Source organism: Neovison vison, chromosome 3 (assembly GCF_020171115.1).
Source record: "Neovison vison isolate M4711 chromosome 3, ASM_NN_V1, whole genome shotgun sequence".
In the NCBI taxonomy this organism is placed as follows: domain Eukaryota; kingdom Metazoa; phylum Chordata; class Mammalia; order Carnivora; family Mustelidae; genus Neogale; species Neogale vison.
The window spans coordinates 209,592,613-209,610,196 of record NC_058093.1 but is presented as its reverse complement, the minus strand read 5'-3'; the positions used below and the strand labels follow the sequence as shown (position 1 = coordinate 209,610,196).

The window sequence follows — 17,584 nt, the reverse complement described above, 5'->3', positions numbered from 1 at the left end:
TTTCAATCAGTGCTTTTGCTTTTGCATTTCTTCACTTTTCCGGCTTACACTGATTTAAAAACGGAAGCATGCGTAAAATGTGAAATGTTATAAATCTTACACTGAACGCTTCCCACAGCGTAACTACAGTTGCAGTTGGAGCGCACAGATGAGCCAGGACGCAATGGATGGCGTCAGGAATACAAACTTCAATCAGGCAATCGTTCACCACTTTTGCATTGAGTCTCTTCCTCTGCCTGGAATTAACTAGAAAGGCCCTGAAATTAGGAGATCCCCATGACCAGCAGTGTCCAAATTAATTTTTACCAAGGCCTCCAAGTTAAGATTTGACAGGACTAATTCCAACAGGGAATTCCGGCTGAAGGTGCATTTGCAGTGCACGGTTCCATGTAACCGCTTTCAGGACATTTTCATCACTCTGAAAGGAAACCTTGTACCCGTCAGGCAGTCACTGCTCATCTGCCCCCCTCACCCTCCCTCAACGCTATGCAACCGTCATCTACTTTGTGTCTATATGTCTGTTCTGGGCATTTCATAGACATGGAATCACACAACGTGTCGCCTTCTGCATCCGCCTTTTTTCACGGAGCATAAGGTTTCCAAGGCTCTTCCATGCTGTAGCCTGTATCAGTGATTCATTCCTTTTCATAGCTAGATAATCGTCCATTGCACAGAGGGACCACATTTTGTGTGTCCATTCATCAACTGACGAACATATGGGTTGTTTCCACTTTTCAGCTGCCGGGCATATTCATTTGCCTTGAAGTTTTTGTGGGGTCGTATGTTTTCCTTTCTCTTGAATATGTATCTGGGAGTGGAACTGCTGGGTCATATGGGAACTCTGTGATTACCTTTTTCTAGAACTGCTAGACTGTTTTCTGGAGGTGCTGTACCATTTTATATTGCCAACAGCAACATCCGAGGGTTCCAATTTCTCCACATGCTTGCCAACATTTGTTTTTATTTGATTTTCGATTACAGCCATCCTCGTGGCTGTGAAGTTGTATCGCATTGTGGTTTCGATTTGCATTTCCCAGTGGCTAATGCTGTTCAGCCCCTTCTCATGAGCGTATTATATTGGTCATTCACATATCTTACTGGGGAACTGTCTATTCTGATCCTTTGCTTATTCTAAAACTGATGAAAACATTAACGTTAAAATTATTTAACCTTTTGTTCCTGAGCTGTAGGAGTTATTTATATATTCTGGAATATAAGTCCCTTATAAGATATGTGATTTATAAATATAGTCTCCCTTCTGTGATTGTCTTTTCACTTTCTTGAACCATGAGGACCTCTGTAAAAAAAATCCATTCTGGCTTTCATCTGCAAACTGTGCTCATGATAGGAATTGGATGGAAATGGAAGGTAGATGAGAGCGGCTTCAGAGAAGAAAATGGGTGAAAAATCCACTTATTTATAAGCTTAGGGCGAGGCCTCATCATCCTTACAATTCAGCATCTGGTGGCACCTGGCACACACTTGAAGCTCACATAACGTTGAACTTTTAACCTAAAACAGCCTCTCATATCTTTAGGTTTAAGATTTGAAATCTGGGATAAATCAAGTTGTGAGATGGCACGGTGTGGTCCTGTGTAATCTTAGGTGATTTGGTTTCCTCCTTTTTGGGTTAGTGTGAGGATCAAGTGGTCAACTTGTGGGATGTGCACAGAACAGTGCCCCACCTGGTAAATTTCTACAACTACATGCTATCTCACAGCTACCCGTAGAGGTTTAGAAATCCGGGACACACCTGCAAGTCTTTCTGAAGCTGCACGCTTTATTCATGGTTTTCAATCTGAGGTCCTTGGGGGTCCTTGAAAATGTTTCGAAGAACTTAGCAAACATTTGGATAATTATAATAAAAACCCTCCTACAGGCAAACGTCTTACGTGGCATGGTGTAATGTGCGGAGTACGACTTGTGCTGTTAACTCCTGCTGCTTTGTAATTTATTTTTCTGTAGCCTTCTGTACACGTGTGTATCCCTCCCCCTACATTTATTAAGACACACTTCAAACATACAACTTGAAATAATTTTATAGCGGATGCTTGAACACCGCCATCTAGATTTTACCATTCTCATTTTACTGTACTTAAAAAAAAATCACATATCTGTCTATCTACCTTACTTTTGATGCATTTCGAAGAAATGGTAGACACCAATTCACTTCCTCCTAAATACTCCAGCACACAGATCTTTGTCTGGACATCAGTATTTGCTCACAGGTGTTTTTTTTTTTTTTCTCCTTCTGTTGAGGTAAAATTTAGATCCAAAGCAACATGACTCTTGAGTATACCTTTGTGGAATCTTGACATGTGTGAATGGACACGTGTGGAACCCAAGCTCCTATCAAGCTGTTATGCACATATTTTCCACTTCTTGCAGCCGTGCTGCTGTTTGGCAGGAAATCTGTAGGAGGACACTGGCCATCGTCCAGATGGCGCAGCTCCTGACCCGTCCGTAGTATAACCAAGAAGGTAAGTTCCCACGGGATACAGACGGTGCCACGCCCAGCTGCACCACGGCTGAGCCCTGGGCTCCTATCACAGAGCAACGATCACATCACCACAGGTGCAAATGGGGCCCAGAAATGAATTCTGTCTTCAAGATTGTCTTTGTGCATTTAAAAGTTAAAAAAAACCAAAACATTTCAGTGTCTATCAGACTTTGCATTTATCTTCAGAAATGGGAAGAGGCTGCTAGGAAGATAATTTCTTACTCTTCTCCTTTTCACGTTTGGCATCATTTGACTTAAAATATTTCTTTGGATTACAAAGCAAATTAAAACCACAACAACGGAACAACAACAACAACCCTGTCTTTGCTACTATTTGCTGTTATTCATCTACATAAACCAGAGTATTCCCAAGTGAAAGACTCAATTGTCATCTCTGAGCACTGGGTTTCAATTCTGTTTTTATCAAAATGGCCACATGGATCTTACATGAAGTCAGTGTAATCCATGTGAACATCTAAAATAAATTTCTTTCTAATAAAATACCAGTCTGGTTTGATACATTTATTCTCATAAAACACAACTTTGGTTTGGTATTTGATGCAAATTGCATTTGGTCCAGCTACTATAATTTTGGAATCTGGCCTTAGTCTTTATTATTATTTTTTAATTTTTAAAAAAATTTATAAAAAAAAAGATTTCATTTATTTATTTGAGAGAGAGAGAGAGAGAGAGCAATTACAAGCCAGGGGGGAAAGGTGGAGGGACAAGACTCCACACTGAGCTGGGGGTCCCGATGAAGGCCTCGATCCCAGGACTCTGGGATCATGACCTGAGCCAAAGGCAGACACTTTCCTGTCTGAGCCACCCAGGCGTTCCACTGGCCTTAGTCTTTAAATTGGGTCCTGTGGAGTGTTTCTTGGCACCAAATGAGCCACCTCAAGGAGCATGGGAGAGGCTAAGGGCGACACGCTGGGCTTCTCACTGCTACTGAGCCCTCCTCACTCCTGGTACCCCGCACAGGGCAGTTGGACAAGGGTTCTACTTCTAAGAAATAATTGGGGAAATACAGTTCCAAGGCAGCAACAACATTCCTATTATTATTATTATTCTTTACCACATATAGTTCAAAGGCTTGATTTTCACAGCCCTCAAAATGAATCTAACAATATCTAGGGAAAGGGAAACACCAGAAACCAGTGTGACGTGCTGGAAGGGACAGGACTTGGAGCCCCATCTCAGCATCCTCTCTTTAGAGGAGATCTGAGGATTCAATGAGGTGATGTGTGGGAACCTACCAGGATTCTCCACTTAAGGAAGTAGTTTTCTGAAAGATTTAAAAAATTCTATTGGACTCTGATCCTGACTCCTGGCACAGAGCTTCTGAAATCCTCGTAAATTCCTAAGTGGGAAGAGCACTAGGGGCATCTTCTGTTCTAATATTTCATCTTTGGCCCCCCGTTCCCGACCCTGAGCTCCTAAATCTCTTGCACCTTTCTGTGTGACAGGAGCATCTTTTGTTTTGTTGAGGTGACTCTGGCTGGGCTCCTGGATGGGGCTGGTCACTGCAAGGACCAAGCCATGATTAGAAGCTTGGACCTTTCAGCTCCCCACTACTCCATCTTCCAGGAAGGGGAGAGGGGCTGGAGTTGAGGCTAGATCATGCCTACGTGATGGAGCCTCCATAAGTATGGAGTTTGGAGAGCCTCCAGGTTGGTGAACGTGTGCCTGCGCCAGGGGGATGACACATCCCAGCTCCACGGAGACAGAGGCTCCTGTGCTTGAGACCCTTCCCGACCTCACCCTGCACATCTCTTCATGCGGTCACTCATCTGTATCCTTTGTCATTTCCTTTAATAAACCAGTAAATGTAAGTAAGTGTCCCTGAGTTCTTCGAGTCGTCAATGGCAGGGCTGACACCGTACATAACCTGTTCCTTGAGACCGGCATCTGACGTGGGGCAACCTCTTGGGACCGACCCCTTAACCTGTGGCATGTGACATGGGCTCGAGGTAGATAGCATCAGAATTGAGTTGAATGGGACGACACCCAGCTCGGTGTCGTGGTGAATGGCCTGGTGTGAGGAAAATACCTCACACGTCTGGTATCAGAAGTGTTGTGAGTGTGGTCACAGGTGAGTGTGAAGGGGACACAGGGGGAGAGGTGTGGGCTTTCTTCTCACATGGAAGCATGTGTGTCATACAAGCCCTCTTCAGAGTTCCTTCTCAGGGCAGGGTTTCCAAATGGACATGGGAGAAACGGATATAATCAGGGGCTGACTGTCTTATTCTGAGCTATCTGGTCTACCTCCTTTGCCCTGATACTAAATTTATTCCTCATACCTAAAAAGAGGCAGACTATACTGCCCATGAACAGCAACATTTCCAGTTCTACAGATCAAGAAAATAAATCTGACAACACATTTGGCCAGGGATGAAGATCAAAATGAGTGTTAAGAAGAACGTTTACGTGCCCCCATGTGGTTGATTATATATTTAATGAGTTCAACAGATAGAGCAACACACACATTTTAGTTGTGTTGCTAAACTTTAGTTGTGTTATAGTTTCTCTTATTTTAAAATGACCTGGGGGAAAAAATCAACCTTGAAGTTGAAACCTCATTTTTGCTAATAATTTCCCAATTGTCTCCAAAGCTTAGATTCGGGAACTTGGGAGCCATGGGAACCAAATGGCGCTGGGGAGTAAATGTGGGAGATGCGGTAATCAAGGCTCCTGACAGAAGGCCAAAGGCAGACAGGGACGCAGCAGAAAATCACTGTACCCTTCTCATGACTCTTTCCTTTTTTTCTGGAATATTCTCTGTCTTTGAGAGTATTCTAAAACCAATTATTCAAATGGGTGCGCTCCCAGAAGGGCTTCTGATGTAAACAATCGGTACAAAGCCCAAGAACCTACACTCTGAGCTGTGGAGTTTCAAGTTACATTAAGCAAAGTCTGATTTTATAAACCTGTTCTAAAGATCCAATTTTCTCTGATTTTCTTTCTCCCAAAATAGCTGTTTCCATGGCTACATAATCACTTATTATTAGGATTTAGAGGAAATGCATTTTGGGGGATAATGCAGTAGAGATTGTCTTTTAATTTTCACAGTGGGAACTGGGCAATTCCGGATAAAATATAATCTCTGGTGATTTGCACAGCTTGCTTGGTGCCTCAAAGACTCATTTTCCCCCCCAAGTACAATACTTAATGCTCAATTATAATGACTGTTCCCACACTCCTCCAGCCAGGGCGGTGGGTCTGGCTGTCTGCCTTACTGACCCTCTGCTCAGGGATGTAGGAGTGGCCACTGACTGGACCTGTGGGTCCCAGGGACAGTGGGTGAGGCCATGGCCCGATGCAGGCCACCTGGTCTTTAGCAAAACCGATCTCTCTGTTTCCTCGGAGATCTGGCCTGCAGATTACAGCGTGCACCTGCTGTCAGAATCCAGGGCTGAGAAAAGCAGACAGGGAAAGCAGAACTGAAGTGCCCAGAGAGCAGGAACAGAAGAGCTGGTCCCCACAGTGCCTTTGACTCAGCAGTGGTACCCCAGAGAGACTCAGAACAAATTCGCCATTTCTTGAAGTAGCCCAAGCAAGTATCTACTCCTTGCATGTCAAATAGCATGATAAAGAACGCCATAGCTTTTTTCATTTTTGTATCATGGGTGCTTTACAATTTGGGGGCTCCTGTTTGCTTATATGTGTTTTTAGAATCAGAGTGGCACACATTTGTGATTGATGGAGGCCTTCTAAAAAAGCAGGCTTTGTAAATGCAAACATAGACTTTCATCTGTGGTTGACAAGAGGACCCCCGGCTCAGGGAGGACCTTGCCCCTCTGGCCGACCTTGACCAGTGTTCCCATTGCTTTTCCTGCCCTGATTCCCTCCCTCCTCCATAATCGTCCTTTTTTTTTTTTTTTTTTAAAGGTTGAGATATAATTCACATAACATATATTGCACATAACATAAAAATTCACCAGTTTGAATTGTACAATGATATTTACTACAATCACAAGGTTGTGCAACTATCAATACCATCCTATTCCAGAAAGTTCCCATTATCCCCCAAAGAAATCCTATACCCACTAGCAGTCACTCTCCATTTTCCCTGCCCCTGGCAATCAGTAATCTATTTTCTGTTTCTGTGGATTTGCCTATCCTGGACATTTCATATAAACCCAACCATATAATATGTGGCCTTTTGTGTCTGTCTTCTTTCACTTAATGTAATGTTTTAAAGGTTCATTGATGTGGTAGCATGAATCAGTGCTTCATCCATTTTTAGTCCAAAAAATATTCCATTGTGTGATGGACCCTGTTTTCTGTACCCATTCATTATTTGATGGACATTTGGGTTATTAGCACTCTTTGGCTCTTTTGAAGAATGCTGTCATGTATATCCCTGGATGAGTTTTTGTGTGGACGTATTTTTTTTTTTAAGAATTTTTTTATTTATTTGACACAGAGAGAGAGAGCGAGCGCACAAGCACGGGGAGAAGCAGAGGGAGAAGGAGAAGCAGGCTCCTCTCTGAGCAGGGAGGCTGATGCGGGGCTCGATCCCTGACCCTGAGATCATGACCTGAGCCGAAGGCAGACGCTTAACTGACTGAGACACTCAGGCGACCCTGGATGTATGTTTTTAATTTTCTTGAGTAATTCAGGAGTGGAACTTCTGGGTACCTCTGCGTATAAGCTTTTGAGGACCTTCCAGATATTCCCAGACTCCTCATCGGCAGCTCTCCCTTAACAGAATTTCAGCATCACTGAGAACACCTATTCCCCATAATATTCTCCTGGTTTCTGCCATGGAAGAAATGACTTTAATGGGGCTTAGAATTAGTCCCTTCCTGGGCGCCTGGGTGGCTCAGTGGGTTAAGTTGCTGCCTTCGGCTCAGGTCATGATCTCAGGGTCCTGGGATCGAGTCCCACATTGGGCTCTCTGCTCAGCGGGGAGCCTGCTTCCTCCTCTCTCTCTCTGCCTGCCTCTCTGCCTACTTGTGATCTCTCTCTGTCAAATAAATAAATAAAATCTTTAAAAAAAAAAAGAATTAGTCCCTTCCTAATAAGCGTTAAGGTTCAAAATGCAATACTGTTGAGCGAGGGAACACAGTGACTTACATTCGTACCGAGACGTAAGTCAGATCTTTTCTCAGAACAATTTTGATGGGAGGAAAAAAGAAAACGTGTCAGAACACTGGGGATTTGCAAGGGGGGGAGAAGGAGGCCACAGAACCTGCATCTGGGGTGGGGGGTGCACTTTTAAAGGGACGGACCAGCTTTTCCTATTACCACCATAGCTCATACCAGGCTCCTCTTTTGCCAATTAATTTTTTCAAATAGCACCTACTGTGCACAGACTTCACGAAAGAACATTCACCTGGACATTTAAGGAGGAATAAGACACCTTCCCTGAAGAATTAAAGATTACAAGGGTTGGACAGATGGCCTGAGTATCACTGTCTCAGGTTTGATGTGACGTGTCCTTTCTTTCATTGGAAAGACGCTGACTGGGGGAGGCAGCTTCTATTTCTTTAACTTCTAATTTGACAGCATAATATTTCTGTTAGCCCTGTATTGCTCTAACAAATGTTTCCATGACATTCCTTGTTTTTAAAAAAATCTCTCACCCCCTACCTTGAAATCTGGGTTTAGAGGCAAAACAGCAGCTATTAAGCTATCAATAAGCTATTAATAGCTGTTAAGCTATTAATAACAAAGGTTATTGATCCAACCTGATTCCCGTGTGTATTAAAATGGATAAAGAAAGCAACATCGTAGCAGTGAGGATTAACCCAGATAGTGAGGTCTTGGTGGGCAACTGCTTTCTGTGATTCGGCCAGACCCAGAGTTAAGAAAGCACCGCTCAAGCTTTGGCGCCTCGTTCCCGTCAAGTCTGGGAGGGAGTCTTGACCTCATGCACGAGGCAGCCTGTGCCCATGGCTCTCAGTCATATGGAAGGATGGGACCAAAGGAAAGCCAGACCTTGGCTCTGGGAAACCATGATCTTACGTGCCTTAGTTTACCTCTCTGGCCCTCAGCTTCCACATGATGATGTAACAGCAAGAGCTGATCTAGGGCTTGCGGGCACTATTTTGAGGACTTTGGAGATATACATATTTAATGCTATGAGAACTGTATGCGAACAGGACCCGTAATTGTCCCCATGAGTTTGCCCAGAGCCTTACATGACTGTCCGTGGCGGAGCAGACATCTGAATCCCAATTCCCTGTTGTCAAGGCTCATAGGAACTCTTCCTTTTAAAAAATTTATACTTGCATATTCTACGTTAAATTAAGCCATTCATTCTATCCCTGGAGTGGTGTGAGAGTAAGTAGTCTGTTCCTTCTTTTAAGAAAGGGAAATTCCTGATATGATACTACTGAGGAGCACTGGGACGCTCCCTCACCACCTCTCTGCTCAAGAAATACCAGAAAAGGACGATAGAGCACACATTCCCATCAACTCGAAATGCCAATGTAAGTGAATTTAAAGTCATTATGAGCTTTGCTTGAAATTGCTAGCATTAACTTAGGGTACTCTTTCTGTCTCTACGACACCGCAGTGGCTTTTAAAACAACAGAGATGACAGGTTCGAGAAAGAGCTAGTGAGAGCCAGAAGGAAAGATAAGGGCCCTTCGGGAAGGGGTGTGCCTCCTGAGACCCTCCCAGGGTATGTCTGAGCTCCACGGGGAACACTCCCCCACTCTACATCCACATCTAACCCAGCCTCGCTCTCGTGGAAGCAAGCATCCATAACAAATGACAGGACAGTAACCACAGCAGTGTACTCACAGATGTCAACTAAAGGGAATATTGACTGAAGGTAAATCTTGAGGGAATGGTTAAGAGTGGTAGGAGACGGGAAATTTTATATACTTTTCTAGATCGCAAAATTTTTAATTAGTAAATAGTTTCTTCAGTGTATACAGTGGAGGGCCATTAATGCTCATTGTGTTCATTTCAGGGTGTACACAGCAGGTGGGCGTGCAATGCCGTTTCACTACCCCTGCCGCACCAAGACCGCTTGCGAGACACACCTGCCGCTCACCCAGTGCTCATGGACTGGGGCGACGATGAGCCAGTTCTTGGTCATCATAAGAAGGAGGTTAAGTGAAGCTTCTTAACATCATCAATCTCACCCATCTCAACCCTGAGATCCTCCCCCTCCTCTGAAGGACTCCCTCTCCACATACTTCTCTGTTGTGGTTTTAGGCTCCTCTTCCTCCTGAAACCAATCTCTGGGGATTGAACTTCCTTGTCCAGGCCCCTGTCGATTCTGAGCTCCAGGTTCCTATAAGCAGCTGTCTGCTTCCTCTCTCCCCTTGGGCAGCCCCTCTATCTCCAATCTAACTTCTCCAAATCGGAGTCTGATATTGTCCCATCCTCCCCCACATAACATCTCCTAGGTTCCTCCCTCTCAATAAATGGCACCATGACCTTCCCTCTTGTCCTCCTTGATCCCCACTTTCCTCTGCCCCCAGCATTCTGATTCACCGCCTCGTTCTAAACCCCTTTGGGTCCCAGGGCTCACCTCCATGGCTGCACCTGACCCCAGCCATCCCACTCGGGTCCTTGTTCCCTTCTTCTAATGTGCCACACAGTGGCCAGAGTGACCCTAACAATCTCCGTCACAGAGCCGATGGTCACTCACTGCATTTGGAAGAAATGCAAGGTCCTTGGCAGAACCTTTGGCAATCGGGAAGGTCTGGCCTCACTGACCTCTCTCGTGTGTTTATGGCCACTCTTCCCTCACCCTTCTGTCCCCAGACTGGCTTCCTGTCACTGCCTGGGACACACCCAGCACCCTTGCCATTGGCTTTTCTCGGTGCCTGTCATGAGGTGATGGTGCCTGACCTCCTCTGAATGGGGAGGGGCTGGGGTGGCCACCCAGTGACCCTCTCCTGGAAATCAGCGTTCCGAGCGTAGCTCCACCAGTGGCTTCCCTCTATCATAGATTCCCAGATTGCCTGCTTTATGGAATCTCTTCCTCAGGTAAGCATTTTTAGAGTTTCCGGACTTAAAATGTAAAAGCACTCAATTCTTGCTGTCCCAAGTGTTATATAAAACAACTTTAAACACAGTTTTTGTCACCAAAATAGCAAATATATCTAGACATTCTTGATTAACTTTCTTCTTGGGCCCACTATTATCTAATGGTCCTAGAATGAATCTAAAATAGCAAAAGAAAATAGGAAAGTGAGCATTTTAGGGAAAAACAACGAGCCAGCCTAGGCACCAGAGTCCTTTCCTTATTTCCTATTTCTCTTCATTGCATTTTTTTCCATCAAGGCTTTACTTATTCTATTAATTACCATCTACTTTCAAGAGTCTAGTCTATTTCTAACATGTATAGGGTATCGCTTATCGTTCAAGTAAGTGCTTGGGCTCGACGGTATTTTAAAATTTAATTTGGGGGTCCTGTTCCAAAGTGAAAATATAATAATGAATATCTAAGCACTTCCCAATTCGCAGATACACCTGTCATTTTATAGAAAGCAAAAGGACGCACAGAACTGAAAACGGGTCCGGGGAAAATGAACACACCTGCTTCTGGTTCTTCCTTGAAACACTGATTCCCGTCGGAGTTTCAGTTTTCCATCTACCAAACCCGGGCCCTTTGAAAAACTGATTTCTGTAGTAAGACGTTAATGCTTTGATCCTTTCACTCAAGAGACTTCATTGACCTGGGAGGGCAGCATAATTGGGGGCGGGGGGAAGGGTAGCCTCAGAGAGGCCAGGCCATGCTCAGGAGATGACTTACTATTGCGCGCAGTCGATTAGCTGATACTCGTTGGACCTCTCAAAGCACGCCTTCACGCCTTCATCATCCCAGAGCTTCTTCACATGATCGAAGAATTCCTAACATTTGAAAAAATTCGAGTAAGAAAGCACAGGTGTTAGAATCTTTTAAAAAGTTACAAGTAAAAAGAAACTGCCCCTCACTCCACCATTTTTTTTTTTTTTTTTTTTTGCAGGTAGCCCATGAGTTGTTTTCCTTATAGGAGTCGACTTCACACGTGGTAAAACGCACAGGACTTGAGATCGGCCTGAGAAGAAATGGATACACCCGTGTTATCGTCGCTCGATTCCATTTGCCAAACATTCTCGTCCTTCCAGAAAGTTCCACCAAATGAAAATTACGAGTCTAAAGTAATTTTATGGCATTCACCAATGATACATACAACAGCTATTTTAACAGTAATTTTAAAGTTCTTCATACTCAGTCACCTGCCTAGTGGTACCATCACGTCAGCAGGGAAAAGCATGCCTATCATAACGGTAAGTTCGGTTTTAGCTGTTGTCCCTTCAAGTTTTCGTGAGCCACGATTACTAATAGCCGTGACTGAGCAGTTGGGTTAAATGTGGCCCAGAAGCATTAGGTATATTAGAAAGGAAACCTTGAAAATTTCACTCTTTGGGTTACTAATTCACTGTTTTTTTTTTTGCGTTTGTTTGTTTGTTTTTTGGGCATTTTCTAAAACTACAAATTACACGCAAACTGTGATTTTTGGTTCCTCAAGCCCCTGTGGGCACAGAGCTCAATTTCACCCATGATGGCAAGCTCTTCTTCTCTCCAAGTAAGAGGTGGCTTTATGAATTCATATTTCCAAAATTACCCAAATTAAATTAACAGTGCTATGGAAGCAAATGACAACACATCAGCTGCTAAATATAAAAGAAGTTACGTAAATTTTCACAAACCCCTTCATTAGAATATTTATATCCCTTCCCACATCAGTCATCCACACGGCAGCCCCAGGAAGCACCCATTCCCATCTCTGATCTGCACCAAATCTGGGGCTTCTGATGCTTCATGTCCGTTGATTTTTTGGAGGAAAAAGAAAAATAAAGAGCTGGTTCTTTTCTGGAAGATTCATGATTCCATACAAGGGTGCACCTGAATACCGTGGGGGCCCTCTTTGAAAAAAGAAACTTAAAGTCATGAGTATGCAATTAGGTACAAAACCTCAGAAAGGGCAGGAGAGGTGAGGGGCCGTGAGGTTCTGACGTCCTAGTATCAGGGACAATCTTTAGAGGTCTGCCGAGTCTCTTCACCTGCGGTCTGTCGGGCTCCTCATTGTCACGAACAACTCCAACTACCCACAGCTGACAATGAAGGTAAATCTCCGTAGGATGGAGAGGAGCTGAACCTCTCAGTTTTTGTCTCCCTAGATTTATGGTTCCTTCTGGAATCTCCCACTGCTGCTTTTATCACTCCAGTGAGGGGGTTTATATAGGCTTCCTTAAATTTCTTTTTTCCCTTCAAAGAGCCATATGAAAACACACACACACACACACACACCCCAAATGAGAAATCCTCTATTTTCTATTGTCAAGATGCTCTTGAGAGACAACGGTAACCTTAGTGTCATGGTGATTTTTGGAATCAAGCTCCATCTCTCTTCCCTCCTGCAAACCCCCAGTGTAGTAGTTTCCTGAATAAAGTCCCTTTACAGTCTTCATCAGGTGTCAGAATCATTTTTTTTTTTTTTCTGTAGCAGTCTGAGCTGAAGCCTCTGAGACAGAATTAGAGAGGAGATCTTGAATTAAGAACCAAGATGCACGATTTCTGGGGTCCGTGTTAATAGGGATGGTGGGCACTGTGTTTTTAAAGCAGATGCTTTGGACAACACTGGAGGAACACAAAAGCAACAACAATCTCGGCTTCCACTTCGTGCTGGTGAACAAAGATACTGGATTAGAATATAGCTAGGTCTCCAGGATTCTCCATATTTACTTTTTTTTTTTTTTAAAGATTTTACTTATTTATTTGCCTGAGAGACACAGCAAGAGAAAGAACACAAGCAGGAGGAGTGGGAGAGGGAGAAGTAGGTTTTCCGCTGAGCAGGGAGACCCTTGTGGGACTCCAACCCGGGGATCATGACCTGAATGGAAGACAGACACTTAACAACTGAGCCACCCAGGCGTCCTTCCATGTTTACTTTTTAAGCGGTTCCAAAAACCTCGTGGAAAATTTCAGAGCTGCTACTGCCGTTGCTTCTGCCTTTTATTAGAGAAAATTTCCAAACTTACAAAAGTAGAGAGAATTCCCCAGGCCACTCATTACTCAGCCTCCTCTGTGTGTACCAACACATAACCAATTCTCTCTCTCTCTCTCTCTCTCTTTTTTTTTTAATAACTCATGTCTTTCCCCACATTTATTATTTTGCAGCAGATCTCTTATGTCATATAATTTTATTTCAACATTATTTCTAAAAGATAAAGGCTCTTAAAAAATCATAGCCACAGCACCACTATCTCAACTAAAAATATAACAATGAAAAAAGAAACGATTCAAACAAGATGGGATAGGGAGGGAGACAAACCATAAGTGACTCTTAATCTCACGAAACAAACTGTGGGTTGCTGGGGGGAGGGGGGTTGGGAGAAGGGGTGAAGGTTATGGACATTGGGGAGGGTATGTGCTTTTGGGTAAATTGGAAGGGGAGATGAACCATGAGAGACTATGGACTCTGAAAAACAGTCTGAGGGGTTTGAAGTGGTGGTGGAGTGGGAGGTTGGGGTACCAGGTGGTGGGTATTATAGAGGGCACAGCTTGCATGGAGCACTGGGTGTGGTGAAAAAATAATGAATATTGTTTTTCTGAAAATAAATAAATTGGAAAAAAAATAATAAAAAAAAAAGAGGAAAAAAGAAGAAAAAAAAAAAAGAAACGATTCTGTAAAATCATTAAATATTCAGTTAGCCAATGCAGCCTCTCTAGCTTTACTTAACCTGTTGTCCAGAGCCAGGCTAGAATTCTCACGCATTTGTGAAACCAACTGGGAGATAAGTATGAGGAGTAATTTTGGCATGCCTCCATTAGCAACTAAGATGAATAATATTAAATAAAACTAATTTCAGTGTGCGTGTGTGCCTAAGGAAAAAAAAATTGATTCACAGAGAAATGTAACCCACTTCTGACAACTGAGAATATGGAGAAATTGAGAGTATAAAAAGAAAATTACTGACATTTCTTTGTTTTTTTTTTTTTTGATTACTGAATAAGAATCGACTTGAGATCTTCATGTATTTAGCAACTGAAATATGCAAATATTTGTTACTCTTATTTAAAGGGTTTTGACATAGCATAACCTATAAGCTTACCAAGTCACTGAGGTGTACAGCTGACACCAATGTCACATTGTATATCAGCTCTACTCAAATTAAAAAAAAAAATTAAAAACAAAAAAAAACCGAAGGGAGTTTGAGTTGTGTTATAGAAAGAAAAATAATAATGATAAAAAATTTAAACTTACTTTTGAAAAGGCAAGGCTCTAACATTTTCATAACACTATTCTGATTTTTCAATCAAAATTGAAATTAAAATTAAAAAAATGCAAGTATCTAGCTCTTGTGTTTTGTGTCACAGCATTTTCCTTCTGGACCTGCAGTCTACATCTCCCTTTCCACACGAAGTACAAAGCTAACATAGGATTCTCAGATGGGTAACCAGTTTTTTTCTTTTTCTTTAAATTCCTCCTAACCTCTCTAAAATGGAAATCATGCAACAGTAGGCAACACAAATTCTTGCATGATATCCCTGCTGATACAACTTTCTGGTTGCACTCACACCTGAGATCTATTTTTCATTTTTTTAAAAAAGATTTTATTTATTTATTTGACAGAGATCACAAGTAGGCAGAGAGGCAGGCAGAGAGAGAGGAGGAAGCAGGCTCCCTGCTAAGCAGAGAGCCCAATGCAGGGCTCAATCCCAGGACCCTGGGATCCTGACCTGAGCCGAAGGCAGAGGCTTTAACCCACTGAGCCACCCAGGTGCCCCTATTTTTCATTTTTGAAATGAGAACCTAAAGCCTATTTCTTGTCTCTGGAAGGGAATGTGTGCAGTGGTTTGGAGTCAACGCCCTGGGTACACACACAGGTCTTGGGAAGAACTGCTTTCACACACAGTACGGGTGGAAATTGTCACGAGGTTGAGTGTAAAAACACTCTTCCTCATGCTCGTTAGCCGATATTCCTTCTGAGGTGACTTATGGAAAAATCTCGAATTTTAGTGTCAGGATGACTCTTTTTTTTTTTTTTTTGCATTTCTGAAGACGCTTTTTATATTTTCTTATTAATTTTTAATCTTCAGAGCTCTGTGGCTCTTCTCTGTTTTTATTTACATTACTGAGTTGATTCAGGAAAGCATACAGGTCCCGTTTGGGGGTCGGTGTTCATGTTTGTGTAGGGCTTGGCCTTATATTCTGGATGCGAATTTCCCTTCTGGTCCCACCTAACTTGACTCGTATTCCCAATTCTGTTCTCCTGCATTTTCAGTTATTTTATTACCTTGGATTATAACTTTGGGAACAGCACTAAACACTTTCCAGAACAAGCTGAAACAAAAATAAATGTCTGACCGAACTTTTTATGGGAACATAGTGGATAATATCCACCACCACAACCCAGGGACCTTAGAAATAGGCAGTTTCAGGTCAGAACCCATTTATTTATATGGGATTGTCTAAAGCTCAAGTTTAGGTCTGATTCATTTAAAATACACACACACACACACACACACACACACACACACTCAGTTTTAGCCCTCGGATTAAGCGAATGACACAACAGGTTTTCGTCATTTGTTTTTTCAAAGATCTGGTGGGTATCAAGTCTGTGCGGGCGCTATCATGCCTGCCGACACCATGATTTTGTTATTCATAATCTGTCCATCCTCAAATCAAATTGAATACAGTATGTCGAAAAGTCTATCTAGAAACAACTTTCAGAAACTGTGCTAAAAAAACCCCAACCCCAAACATTAAAATCATTAGCAGTCCCCTTGCCCATGTCTTTCTGCTGACCACCCTGGGAAAGAATCTTGGCAAGGAACCACATAGAAAAAGAGGTCACCCCTAGCATTTACTGAGCGCTTTGTACGTTCCAGGCAACGTTCTAAGGGTGGTATGTACAAGGTCTCATCTGAGACAACCCTGCCTTGTAGGCGATTCAGTTCCCATTTGACTGACGACAAAACAAGTATGATTAAGGATATTTTATATTCTCTTGGAAGGAAGTGGTCAAACCTGGCTTCAAAAGTGTGCTCTGAGGCTTTCTACCTTCCCTGTTCTCCTCTGATCAGTGGCTACTCCCTGAGCCTGGGAGACCAGAGAGGACAAAGGCAAATTTGTAATATACCCCACACTCATCTGTTTTTTTTTTTTTTTTCCCTTTAGGACAGCCTACTTTAACTATTCTTAGGATCATTTTAACAGCTTTTGAGGTATACTATATATACCAAAAAATTCACCCAATTATTCATACACTCAAGTTTTAGAACACCTCCATCATCTCCTTACCCTTCTGGAGTCGAGCCCGGCTCTCCCCCACCCCCCACCCCCATCTCAGACACAGTTAATCTCACTTCTGTCCTACAGTTTTGCCTTTTTCAAGAAATTTCATATCAATGAAATCACCTTGTCCTTTGTGTCTGTCTTCTTTGAACTAGCAGGGAGTTTTTGAGATTCACCCATTTTGTTATGTATATTAGCAGCTCGTTCTTCTTAGAAAATTGCTGAGTTCTACTCTGCTGTATGAATATACCACGTTTTGTGTATTCATTCAGCAGCGGATGGACATTTGGGATATTTCCGGTTCTTGACTGTTGTGAATACTGTTGATTGGAATATCTGTGTACCAGACTGGGTTGATTCCACCCAGGAGAGGAATTGCTGAATTATATGGAATGTGTTTAACTTTAAAAAACCGTGACACTGTTTTCCAAAGTGGCCATTCCTTTATACACTGTCAAGCAGTGTCTAGTGGTTCTGGTTACACCACATCCTCAACACTTGGTTTTGTCCATCTTTTTAATTTGAATTACTCTGGTGGGTATGTAGTGGCATCTAATTATGGCTTTAGTTTGTATCTCCCTAATGACCAATGACTTTGAACATCTTCTTTTTTTTTTTTAAAGATTTTTGTTTTTATTTTTTTAAAAAAATTTTTATTTATTTATTTGACAGAGAGATCACAAGTAGGCAGAGAGGCAGGCAGAGAGAGAGGAGGAAGCAGGCTCCCTGCTGAGCAGAGAGCCCAATTCGGGGCTTGATCCCAGGACCTTGGGATCATGTCCTGGGCTGAAGGCAGAGGCTTAACCCACTGAGCCACCTAGGAGCC

The 17,584-nt window shown here is 42.8% G+C and overlaps 1 protein-coding gene across 3 annotated transcripts in view; it reads right to left on the bottom strand.

Annotated features, from left to right (window-relative positions):
* The window catches only part of GNAL (G protein subunit alpha L), a 139,294-nt gene that overhangs the window by 32,206 nt on the left and 89,504 nt on the right, over nt 1-17,584 (bottom strand). For all 3 annotated transcript variants that reach the window (XM_044243638.1, XM_044243636.1, XM_044243637.1), the window contains one exon: nt 11,223-11,320. In XM_044243638.1, coding sequence (XP_044099573.1) covers nt 11,223-11,320 — 98 coding nt within the window. The remainder of the gene's footprint in view (nt 1-11,222; nt 11,321-17,584) is intronic.